Source organism: Brienomyrus brachyistius, unplaced genomic scaffold (assembly GCF_023856365.1).
Source record: "Brienomyrus brachyistius isolate T26 unplaced genomic scaffold, BBRACH_0.4 scaffold36, whole genome shotgun sequence".
Lineage (NCBI taxonomy): Eukaryota > Metazoa > Chordata > Actinopteri > Osteoglossiformes > Mormyridae > Brienomyrus > Brienomyrus brachyistius.
In genome coordinates, this window is record NW_026042311.1 from 2,383,292 (window position 1) to 2,395,888 (window position 12,597).

Sequence of the window (12,597 nt, forward strand, 5' to 3'; positions counted from 1 at the left end):
TTGAGGAAATACAATAGAAATGCATCTCTTTAATTCATGCTAACTGTGAATTCTGATAAGCAATAACTCTTTATATTACAAAATATCACTTGTTTTCTAATTTTGATCGCAACTGTAAAAATTTGACTCTATAAATATATACAAAGAGTTGGAAACTAGGTTGTTCTCAAGATTTTGTCAGTACCTTTATGAGACTTTTTTACAAGCATAAGACTACAAAGCAATCATTTTATTTATTACATTTCTCAAAATAAGTGTCATAAAATACCTTAAAATAGTATGGATTGTATTTCCTGAAAATAAGATATTTTACGTAAAATATTAACTTTAGCACTAAAAATACTTCCATAATTCACATAAATAATGCAAAAATGTAAGGAGTGAAGTTGAGTGTCAGGTTCGTGGGGGGACAAGCGAGCAGGAAGCGGGGAAGGACCAGGCAGGAAGCGGGGAAGGACCAGGCAGGAAGCGGGGAAGGACCAGGCAGGAAGCGGGGAAGGACCAGGCAGGAAGCGGGGAAGGACCAGGCAGGAAGCGGGGAAGGACCAGGCAGGCAGGCGAAGGTCGGGGAAAATGGGGATTTATTAAAGCTACGGGTAGTACGGGACATAACAACAGAACTAACATTAATGACGGACAAAAAGCGGGGCAAGGCGTGGACTGAAATAGGCAAGACATGGCAAAACAACAGGGTACAATTAGGGAAGCACACATGGATAATCAGGGGGGCGTGGCACACACGAGGATCGTACGAGCCGGGCATGACATTGTGAAGCAAAATGCAAAAATTGTGCATTATATATGAGCGCTTCATATGGCAATCATAATGCTTGATAAACATCGCTATACTGTGTTATTATTATTATTATTATTATTATTATTATTATTATTATTATTATAATTACACCCATCTACAGCCACCCAGCGACCACTGACTGCAAGCCACCAGCTAGTACATCCTGAAAACTAATTCTCATGTATGATGTTTTTTAATTCTGCGTTGAAACTGATCCAGAATTCAGCTGCCCGACTCCTCTTCAACCTTCCCAAGGTCTCCCACACCACACCATTGTTATGCTCGCTCCACTGGCTTCCTGTAGCCACCCGCATCAGATTCAAAACACTGATGCTTGCCTACAAAGCCAAAAATGGACCAGCACCCTTCTACCTAAAAGAACTTCTCACCCCTCACTGCGCCCTCTCCGATCCCCATGCGCCGCTCGATTAGTCCCACCATCTCTCAAGGTGCAAGGAAGACATGCATCGAGACTCTTATCTGTTTTGACAACTATGCGGTGGAATGAACTTCTCTCAGATGTCCAAACAGTCATTGGGTGCCTTCAAACAACGACTAAAAACCAACCTCTTTCAGAAATACTTGGATTAGCACTTCCAGGACTACTAGGATGCAACAATTTACTGCTGGGGTGTTTCTAAGATGCTGCTATGGTTAACTACATTTACATTTAAGGCATTTGGCAGATGGCCTTAGCCAGATTAACTTACAGCGCTTAGAGGTCTCATCGGTGAATATATCTTAATACTGATTCAGTAGAACCCGGCAATGAATACTTTCACTCAAAAAACCCTGTTGGCAAGTAATACGTTTTTTAATGTAACCGGGTGGGAAAGTAGTTTTTGTTTTGTGTGTTGCCACTGGTTTGAGGGGAGGGAGAGGACAGACTTTGTTTTGGTTTTGTAAAAGGTGTACTCTCTCCCTTTAAGGTGGTAGTCTTGCCCGGGTTGGGAACCGCCCCGGAGGTCGTGTGTTTGTTATTCCCCTGCCCCGCTCTTTTTGGAGAAAGCATGGCCATGGAGCACGTGGGGAACGAGGCCGGAGTGATCCGCGCAGAATAAATGTACATTTCCCTCTATTATCTAAATGTAATGTTAAAAATTATGTTTTATGTGTCTTAGAGGGGATTAGTGATAGTCGGGTTTGCATTTGTGTATTAGTAAAGCGGAATGCAATGCAATGTAAATGTTTTATTAATTTACATTCATGCATAGTTTTTTGTTTCATTGCGTGTATGTCATCCATGAACGGGGTATGAATAGCCTGGGGCTTTCGTGTAAGCCATTCTGAAGGGAGCGGACCGTACGAGGGGAGACGCGCGATACTGAAATGTGAGTTTAAAAGAGCACTATTGTTCATTTTTGTGTTAAATGACTGTATGTCTTAGTATTCACAACCAACGGTTGTATATATTTTTGTATTTCCTTGTGCAGTTACAGTCCACTGCTGTATTTATTTTATTTTGAGTATTTGCTGCTGGGGAAAGCTGATTTGCACCCGTGTGTTGTAGTCATTGTACCGCACGGTAAAACTTATAAAGGAAAGAACGGGAAAACTCCGCTCAGTTGCCTTTCCATTTTCTTTTGGGCATCTAGCAAATAAAGAACCCCAAATTATTTGTGTTTGTCTGTGTGATGTTAATTGCACTGGCTACATTAATAATCAGCGTAATCTGGCAGAAGAGTTGAATCCTCTGTAACCTGGAAAGGAATCTAAATTTTGAGATGTAGAACAATATCAGCTGTATTGTCTTTTATTTGAGCATTTTAAAACACCTTAAAAACTGTAGGTTGTGTGTTTTAACACAGATTGCACTTTTATTTACAATTTGAACTGGATACCCAAAATTAAAATAGAAAAAACACTCCAGCATAATTACGTCTCCGTTCGCAGCGGCTGCTCTCATTCAGCAGCAATCTTCTGTTCCCTGTGCTCTATGATCATTACACCACTATAGCCACTGCACGGATAATCCAGTGATGCTAGAAAACGAAGACACACTGCGATCTCATCTGTTATCGGTATTTAGCTTAAAGCAGAATTCAATTCTTAACAGCTTACAGTTCTTTTATGTTTGCCACAATTTTTCTTTTGACATAATGTGCGCCATTCTTTAAGGAGCAGCCTAATATGAAATAAAGTTACTGCTGGAGTATTTCTCAGAAAAAAAATTGTCAAAATATGGGTCCATATTCACAAAGCAAATTAAGGCTAAAAGCAGCTCCTGACTCCTAAAAAATAATGGGCATGTCAGTTCTAAATGTAGGACTCCTCATTTTTTTGACTAAGAGCAATTCACAAAGCCCCTTAGCGCTAAAAGTAGCACCTAAGTCTGGCAGAAATAAAAAGCAGAGGAGAGGAATCCTAAGTCACTAAGACCAATTCACACACAGTCGCAGAATGGCTGCTGTCAGTCCATGTTGCGATGTCTTAGAAACATTTAACAAACGCTGAATTACTTAAGGGACACCACCTCAGTCGGGAGGGATTAATGATTGTTTTGGAGCCTGTAAGGGATGCAAGAACATCGGCAACAAACTGAAACAACCCAATCATATACAGTGGAAACTACTTATAGTGAACATTATAACCAACTTTATATTCTTTTTCTTTATGTCTCAGGCAGATTATCATTTAATCAACATTTGTATATTCATGACACGAGTATAAGGCAATAAAACGGATAGTATCGCTATGTACTGAATTTTATTGACTCGTTGACAGAACCCCTCCCCCCAAAGGAGCGCTCTCCAGGCGCGCCTCAGGGGAGGCGACGGACGGGACAAGGGATACGGGACCCGGAAAACAAAACATTGACGGGGCACAGGGAACAGAACAGAAAGACAAAACTGGCACAGGGGCAAAAGCCACGACAAGACCTGACATAGAACAGGGAAGGCAGACAGATTAGGAACGGGGACATGGAGGGAACAGGAGGGACGAAAGGGCCAGGGGTGAATGGAGGGAACACTGGGGGACGAGGAGCAGAGACGGGAGGAACAAAGGGACGAGGAACAAAGAGAGGAGGGACGGAGACAGGAGACCAGGGAGAGATGGAGGGGGAATAAAGGGGAGGCCGAGGGAGCCAGAGCAGGCGACGGGGGAGGACTGGAGAGGGGTCAGGAACAGGAGTCACAGGGGTTATAGTCATGGGCAGAGGAAAGGGAGCGCCTCGGGCCGAGCGGCTGCAGCAGGCGGAGGCGAAGGGAGCGCCTCGGGCCGAGCGGCTGCAGCAGGCGGAGGCGAAGGGAGCGCCTCGGGCCGAGCGGCTGCAGCAGGCGGAGGCGAAGGGAGCGCCTCGGGCCGAGCGGCTGCAGCAGGCGGAGGCGAAGGGAGCGCCTCGGGCCGAGCGGCTGCAGCAGGCGGAGGCGAAGGGAGAGCCTCGGGCCGAGCGGCTGCAGCAGGCACAGGCGAAGGGAGCGCCTCGGGCCGAGCGGCTGCAGCAGGCGGAGGCGAAGGGAGAGCCTCGGGCCGAGCGGCTGCAGCAGGCACAGGTGAAGGGAGAGCCTCGGGCCGAGCGGCTGCAGCAGGCGGAGGCGAAGGGAGCGCCTCGGGCCGAGCGGCTGCAGCAGGCACAGGTGAAGGGAGCGCCTCGGGCCGAGCGGCTGCAGCAGGCGGAGGCGAAGGGAGAGCCTCGGGCCGAGCGGCTGCAGCAGGCACAGGTGAAGGGAGAGCCTCGGGCCGAGCGGCTGCAGCAGGCGGAGGCGAAGGGAGAGCCTCGGGCCGAGCGGCTGCAGCAGGCGGAGGCGAAGGGAGAGCCTCGGGCCGAGCGGCTGCAGCAGGCGGAGGCGAAGGGAGAGCCTCGGGCCGAGCGGCTGCAGCAGGCGGAGGTGAAAGGAGCGCCTCGGGCCGAGCGGCTGCAGCAGGTGGAGGTGAAGGGAGAGCCTCGGGCCGAGTGGCTGCAGCAGGTGGAGGCGAAGGGAGCACCTCGGGCCGAGTGGCTGCAGCAGGTGGAGGCGAAGGGAGCGCCTCGGGCCGGGCGGCTGCAGCAGGCACAGGCGAAGGGAGCGCCTCGGGCTGAGCGGCTGCAGCAGGCGGAGGCGAAGGGAGAGCCTCGGGCCGAGTGGCTGCAGCAGGTGGAGGCGAAGGGAGCGCCTCGGGCTGGGCGGCTGCAGCAGGCACAGGCGAAGGGAGCGCCTCGGGCCGAGCGGCTGCAGCAGGCACAGGTGAAGGGAGAGCCTCGGGCCGAGCGGCTGCAGCAGGCGGAGGTGAAGGGAGCGCCTCGGGCCGAGCGGCTGCAGCAGGCGGAGGCGAAGGGAGAGCCTCGGGCCGAGCGGCTGCAGCAGGCACAGGTGAAGGGAGAGCCTCGGGCCGAGCGGCTGCAGCAGGCGGAGGTGAAAGGAGCGCCTCGGGCTGAGCGGCTGCAGCAGGTGGAGGTGAAAGGTGCGCCTCGGGCTGAGTGGCTGCAGCAGGTGGAGGCGAAGGGAGAGCCTCGGGCCGGGCGGCTGCAGCAGGCGGAGGCGAAAGGAGTGCCTCGGGCCGGGCGGCTGCAGCAGGTGGAGGCGAAGGGAGAGCCTCGGGCCGAGCGGCTGCAGCAGGCGGAGGCGAAAGGAGCGCCTCGGGCCGGGCGGCTGCAGCAGGCGGAGGCGAAGGGAGCGCCTCGGGCCGAGCGGCTGCAGCAGGCGGAGGCGAAGGGAGCGCCTCGGGCCGAGCGGCTGCAGCAGGCGGAGGCGAAGGGAGCGCCTCGGGCCGAGCGGCTGCAGCAGGCGGAGGCGAAGGGAGAGCCTCGGGCCGAGCGGCTGCAGCAGGCACAGGTGAAGGGAGAGCCTCGGGCCGAGCGGCTGCAGCAGGCGGAGGTGAAAGGAGCGCCTCGGGCCGAGCGGCTGCAGCAGGTGGAGGCGAAGGGAGAGCCTCGGGCCGAGCGGCTGCAGCAGGCGGAGGCGAAGGGAGCGCCTCGGGCCGAGCGGCTGCAGCAGGCGGAGGCGAAGGGAGCGCCTCGGGCCGGGCGGCTGCAGCAGGCGGAGGCGAAGGGAGCGCCTCGGGCCGAGCGGCTGCAGCAGGCGGAGGCGAAGGGAGAGCCTCGGGCCGAGCGGCTGCAGCAGGCACAGGTGAAGGGAGAGCCTCGGGCCGAGCGGCTGCAGCAGGCGGAGGTGAAGGGAGCGCCTCGGGCCGAGCGGCTGCAGCAGGCGGAGGCGAAGGGAGCGCCTCGGGCCGAGCGGCTGCAGCAGGCACAGGCGAAGGGAGAGCCTCGGGCCGAGCGGCTGCAGCAGGCGGAGGTGAAAGGAGCGCCTCGGGCCGAGCGGCTGCAGCAGGCACAGGTGAAGGGAGAGCCTCGGGCCGAGCGGCTGCAGCAGGCGGAGGCGAAGGGAGCGCCTCGGGCCGAGCGGCTGCAGCAGGCACAGGTGAAGGGAGCGCCTCGGGCCGAGCGGCTGCAGCAGGCGGAGGCGAAGGGAGAGCCTCGGGCCGAGCGGCTGCAGCAGGCACAGGTGAAGGGAGAGCCTCGGGCCGAGCGGCTGCAGCAGGCGGAGGCGAAGGGAGAGCCTCGGGCCGAGCGGCTGCAGCAGGCGGAGGCGAAGGGAGAGCCTCGGGCCGAGCGGCTGCAGCAGGCGGAGGTGAAAGGAGCGCCTCGGGCCGAGCGGCTGCAGCAGGCGGAGGTGAAGGGAGCACCTCGGGCCGAGTGGCTGCAGCAGGTGGAGGCGAAGGGAGCGCCTCGGGCCGGGCGGCTGCAGCAGGCACAGGCGAAGGGAGCGCCTCGGGCCGAGCGGCTGCAGCAGGTGGAGGCGAAGGGAGAGCCTCGGGCCGAGCGGCTGCAGCAGGCACAGGTGAAGGGAGAGCCTCGGGCCGAGTGGCTGCAGCAGGCGGAGGTGAAGGGAGCGCCTCGGGCCGAGCGGCTGCAGCAGGCGGAGGCGAAGGGAGCGCCTCGGGCCGAGCGGCTGCAGCAGGCACAGGTGAAGGGAGAGCCTCGGGCCGAGCGGCTGCAGCAGGCGGAGGTGAAAGGAGCGCCTCGGGCCGAGCGGCTGCAGCAGGTGGAGGCGAAGGGAGAGCCTCGGGCCGAGTGGCTGCAGCAGGCGGAGGCGAAGGGAGCGCCTCGGGCCGAGCGGCTGCAGCAGGCGGAGGCGAAGGGAGCGCCTCGGGCTGGGCGGCTGCAGCAGGCACAGGTGAAGGGAGAGCCTCGGGCCGGGCGGCTGCAGCAGGTGGAGGCGAAGGGAGCGCCTCGGGCCGAGCGGCTGCAGCAGGCGGAGGTGAAAGGAGCGCCTCGGGCCGGGCGGCTGCAGCAGGCGGAGGCGAAGGGAGCGCCTCGGGCCCGGCGGCTGCAGCAGGCGGAGGCGAAGGGAGCGCCTCGGGCCGAGCGGCTGCAGCAGGCGGAGGCGAAGGGAGCGCCTCGGGCCGAGCGGCTGCAGCAGGCGGAGGCGAAGGGAGAGCCTCGGGCCAAGCGGCTGCAGCAGGCGGCAGGACTGGCAGGTCCCGTGCAGGCGAGACGGGCATGGCCTCTTTAAGAGTCCTGGGTACTCTAGGGATGGCGTCCCAAACTGCGCTGGCTCCCTTGTTGGTCAGCCGTGCTCAAGTGGCGGCGGTAGCTCCGCAGCGGTCAGGCGTTTTCCCAGGACTGGGGAAGCTGCCTGTGAAGGCAGCTTAGCAGCGGTGTTGACGTCAGGCTCGGCCGGGGAGCCCTCCAGCTCACCAACAGGGAGGGAAGTGGGGACGAGCGCGCATGCCCCCAGGACGAGCGCGCATGCCCCCAGGACGAGCGCGCATGCCCCCAGGACGAGTGCGCATGCCCCTGCTTTCCCCTCCTTCTCCGCCTTCAGATCACGGTGGTCGCTGGACGCTGCGTTATGTCCGACAGGGCGGACGGTGGGCGGATAGTCCCTGCAACGTGCGGTGCGGCGTGACCCACCGCTCCGTCCTGAGCTCGGCCAGCTGTCGAAAGTTCTTGTGTACCTCCTCCGTGAGATGCGCGTCCTCCTCGAGAGACAGCCGGTCCAAGATATCCCAGCTCTGGCTTACGAGATCCGATGCCAGGGGATCTTCCCGGATGCCGGGCTGGGCAATCCAAATTAGCACCTGATCGACGAGATCGAGGTAATCCTCCCTGGTCATGGAAGATGCTTTCTTTCTTGGGTCCGTCATTCTGTCAGGTTCACTGGTAAGCGGGTTAAGCACACGGGCAGGCAAGTTGGCAGGAAGCAGGCAAGGAGGCAAAATATGGGGTATGAGATTTAATAAGGGAAGGAAGATTACGGGACTGACAACAACTAACATCAATGACGGACAAAAACTAAGGCAAGACATGGACTGAAATAGACGAGACTGGCCGACAATAATTGGACACAGCTGGGCAAGATCAGGGAAGCACATATGGATATTCAGGGGGCGTGGCACACACAAGGATCAGACGAGCCGTGCATGACAGTGAACTGTGTATAATTCAAGTATGCTATGATACAGTACTATACATAAAGTATACTTCATTGTAGTTTTGCTGCTGCATCTATTTGGCTTGGTTTTGGCAATTTATCATATTCTTTTAGGAGTCTATTTATCACTGAGAGAAAATGACTTTATTATTTTTTTTTCCCCACATGTCATGTTAAAAAAGAAATTTAAGAATGAACACTGTAAGCGATCTACTTGATTACTATAAGCAAATTATTTAAACAGTGTTTGTACAGGAATGATTCTGTCCCAAGTATTTTGATTCATATAAGTGGTTCATAACAATAACCAGGAGAAATTTAAGCAGTATCCACTGTATTTCTGTTCATGAGATGTTGTGCATACATTTTCACCAACACATACTAGCCTCTCAAACACCATTCCCCAGGGTTATTGCAGGCAGCTCATGCATGAGATCGGACATCAGCATGGGTTTTACGTGAATAGGTTTTAGGAAAAAAAAAACTCTTAATTAAAACCTTTTAGTGCCATTTAGGCGTATTTTTAGCGGCAAGATAAAATGCTTTGTGAATACGGGCCATGATCTGTCCTGGATTTATGCTTCTGGGAATAATTGCATTATGGGAATGTCCTACAAGGATTAACTGGGACAGTAGTGGTAATAACATAGGACCCAATTCCATTCAGATGCTTTGTCTCGTAAGAAACATTCCTTTGCTTTTTGGGGACATTGTGCCAGAAGGAAACCAAAACTGGCTGCTTTTACTGCATAAAATCAACATCATATTTCATCCATGTCTTACAGTAAGCATGACTGCAGATTTGAAGCATTTAATAATGGAACATCCTGACTTTTTCAAACAGTGCTATCTAAATAAAATTCTGCGCAACCCTGTGAAAGAGAGTTGGGGACACGAATGTAACCCAGTCACTACTTTTTATAGAGCCTTGACCTCACATCTTGCGTGCTTTTATTGGCTGGGGGCTACACACCTGCTGCCCAATGGCTGATAATGAAAATTTTCAAACAGAGCAAAATAAGAAAATACAGGCAGAGTGTCACGGGAAACATCGGACGTGCTGGACGGGAGATCGCTCAGGCAGCGAGGGCGACCAAGAATAGGCAGGCAGACGGATAACGGGGCAAAATGAGGGTTTAATAGGAATCACGGGTCGACAAACACCAGGTAACATCAATGACAGACACAGGACTCAGGTAAGACACGGACTGAAATACACAGGACTGATTGAAAATAATCCGACACAGCTGGGTACGATCGGGAAAGAACATGTGGGTAAGCAGGGGGCGTGGCACACATGAGGAGCCGACGAGCAGGTCATGACACAGAGGCACTACAGACACTGGCAGACACTTCCAGTGGGTTACAAGTGATGATTGCGAATGACTGTATTTGTATACATTGGCTATATCTAATACTGCTCTGTTCTGTAGTCAGTCATTGTGTTATGTTATTGTCTGTTGTTACTCTGCCTATGTTCCAGTTCTTTGCCTGGTTCCCTTAATATTTTAGTGTCCTGACCATTTTATTCTCCTGTTTAGTTCACATCCTTTGCGGTCCCTTTATTTCCTGTTTGAGTTTCTTCTCAGTTATTTAATAAACCTTTGTTATCTTGGAGCTGCATTAAAATAAGAATTTAAGCAAAAATATATCTTTAAAAATGTAAACAATAAAAAGATAATAAACCAGCAATGAAAACTAAGCTAAGACAGATTTTAAATATAGCGCTTTTCTACTCCTACGAGTACTCAAAGCGCTTTACATTTTATGTCTCACATTCACCCATTCACACACTCATTCACACATCGGTGGCAGAGGCTGCCATGCAAGGTGCCAATCTGCTCACCGGGAGCAATTTGGGGTTCAGTGTCTTGCTCAAAGACACTTTCATGGGGTCAGGAGGAACCAGGGCTTGAACCTACAACCCTCCAGTTGCTGAACGATAGCACTACCTCCTGCGCAACCATCTTGAAATAAAGAAAATTTAAAAAATTAAATGCATAACAGCATTCTGTACTCACATCAGCTTCTCCAGTTTGCAGTTGGGATCCTCCAGTACATCAGAGAGCAGATTCACACCAGAATCTCCTGGGTGATTGTAGCTCAGATCCAGCTCTCTCAGGTGTGAAGGGTTTGATCTCAGAGCTGAAGCCAGGGAGAAACAGCCATCTCCTCTGACTCTGCAACTTTCCATCCTGCAGAAAGGAAATCAAAACATTGTTTTCTAGGGACATTTATTTTCTTGAAAACTGGTTGTATAAATCAAAGAGAGACCAGCAGTAATGGTCGACTCTCAGCAATAAGAGTATACTGTTAGATCACTGCATAACATTTGAGTGAGGTTATCCATGACAGTATGATATTAGATCAGTGGGTAACGCTTGAGGGAGGATATCCATGACAGTATGATATTAGATCAGTGGGTAACGCTTGAGGGAGGATATCCATGACTGTATGGTATTAGATCAGTGGGTAACGCTTGAGGGAGGATATCCATGACAGTATGGTGTTAGGTCAGTGGGTAATACTGACCTCAGTATCTCCAGTTTAGTGTGAATTACCTAGTAATACTGACCTCAGTATCTCCAGTTTTCAGTTTGGAATAGCAGTAATACTGACCTCAGTATCTCCAGTTTACAGTTTGGAATAGCAGTAATACTGACCTCAGTATCTCCAGTTTACAGTTTGGAATACCCAGTAATACTGACCTCAGTATCTCCAGTTTAGTGTGAATTACCTAGTAATACTGACCTCAGTATCTCCAGTTTACAGTTTGGAATACCCAGTAATACTGACCTCAGTATCTCCAGTTTAGTGTGAATTACCTAGTAATACTGACCTCAGTATCTCCAGTTTTCAGTTTGGAATAGCAGTAATACTGACCTCCCAATCTGTAGTTTATAGTGTGGAACAGCCAGTAATACTGTAGCCAGTAATACCTCTAGGGCTGTGTGATGTCGCCAAAATCTGTCATCTTATATCCCGATAAGGATAAATATCACTGCTGCACTTCATATTTACGGATTTTATTCTACAGATCAGCTGTGGTAGGACAAAATCCACAGATCAATAGGAGGGAAGTTACAATTGTAACGTGACCCACAAATATGACATGATCCACAAGTGTGCAAAATACGTTTCATGGGTAGAAACTGCTCTCTTTTTTGTGGATATGTTTTTATTTTACATTTCTGGATAGTTAAATATTTGTGGATTATGATACATATTTGTGGACTGTGGGTTACAAATAGAAAAGTCCTATGAAAACTTTCATACAAGTGCCACATCCCATATGGTGGTGTGTAACCTTGCAAACTTGGATGATGAAAAATGTTGCCATAAACAGTGTAGGGCTGAAAAAAAGCAAAAGCATATATATATACAGTACAGGCCAAAAGTTTGGACACACCTTCTCATTCAATGTGTTTTCTTTATTTTCATGACCATTGGTAGATTCTCACTGAAGGCATCAAAACTATGAATGAACATATGTGGAGTTATGTACTTAACAAAAAAAGGTGAAATAACTGAAAACATGTTTTATATTCTAGTTTCTTCAAAATAGTCACCCTTTGCTCTGATTACTGCTTTGCACACTCTTAGCATTCTCTCGTTGAGCTTCAAGAGGTAGACACCTGAAATGGTTTTCCAACAGTCTTGAAGGAGTTCCCAGAGGTGTTTAGCACTTGTTGGCCCCTTTGCCTTCACTCTGCGGTCCAGCTCACCCCAAACCTGAGGCTGGTGACTCGGATGAACTTGTCTTCAGAAGCAGAGGTTACTCTTGGTCTTCCTTTCCTGGGTCGGTCCTCATGTGTGCCAGTTTCGTTGTAGTGCTTGATGGTTTTTGCGACTCCACTTGGGGACATAATTAAAGTTTTTGCAATTTTCCGAACTGACTGACCTTCATTTCTTAAAGGAATGATGGCCACTCGTTTTTCTTTAGTTAGCTGATTGGTCCTTGCCATAATATGAATTTTAACAGTTGTCCAATAGGGCTGTCGGCTGTGTAGTAACCTGACCTCTGCATAACACAACTGATGGTCCCAACTCCATTGATAAAGCAAGAAATTCCACTAATTAACCCTGATAAGGCACACCTGTGAAGTGAAAACCATTTCAGGTGACTACATCTTGAAGCTCAACGAGAGAATGCCAAGAGTGTGCAAAGCAGTAATCAGAGCAAAGGGTGACTATTTTGAAGAAACTAGAATATAAAACATGTTTTCAGTTATTTCACCTTTTTTTGTTAAGTACATAACTCCACATGTGTTCATTCATAGTTTTGATGCCTTCAGTGAGAATCTACCAATGGTCATGAAAATAAAGAAAACACATTGAATGAGAATGTGTGTCCAAACTTTTGGCCTGTACTGTATATATATATATATATATATATATATATATATATATATATATATATATATATATATATATATATTATAT

General features: G+C 51.0%; 1 protein-coding gene across 1 annotated transcript in view; it reads right to left on the bottom strand.

The window, feature by feature from the left end:
- LOC125721992 (ribonuclease inhibitor-like) overlaps positions 1 to 12,597 on the bottom strand; it is a 32,678-nt gene that overhangs the window by 8,961 nt on the left and 11,120 nt on the right. The window contains exon 2 of the mRNA XM_048998238.1: positions 10,176 to 10,349. Coding sequence (XP_048854195.1) covers positions 10,176 to 10,349 — 174 coding nt within the window. The remainder of the gene's footprint in view (positions 1 to 10,175; positions 10,350 to 12,597) is intronic.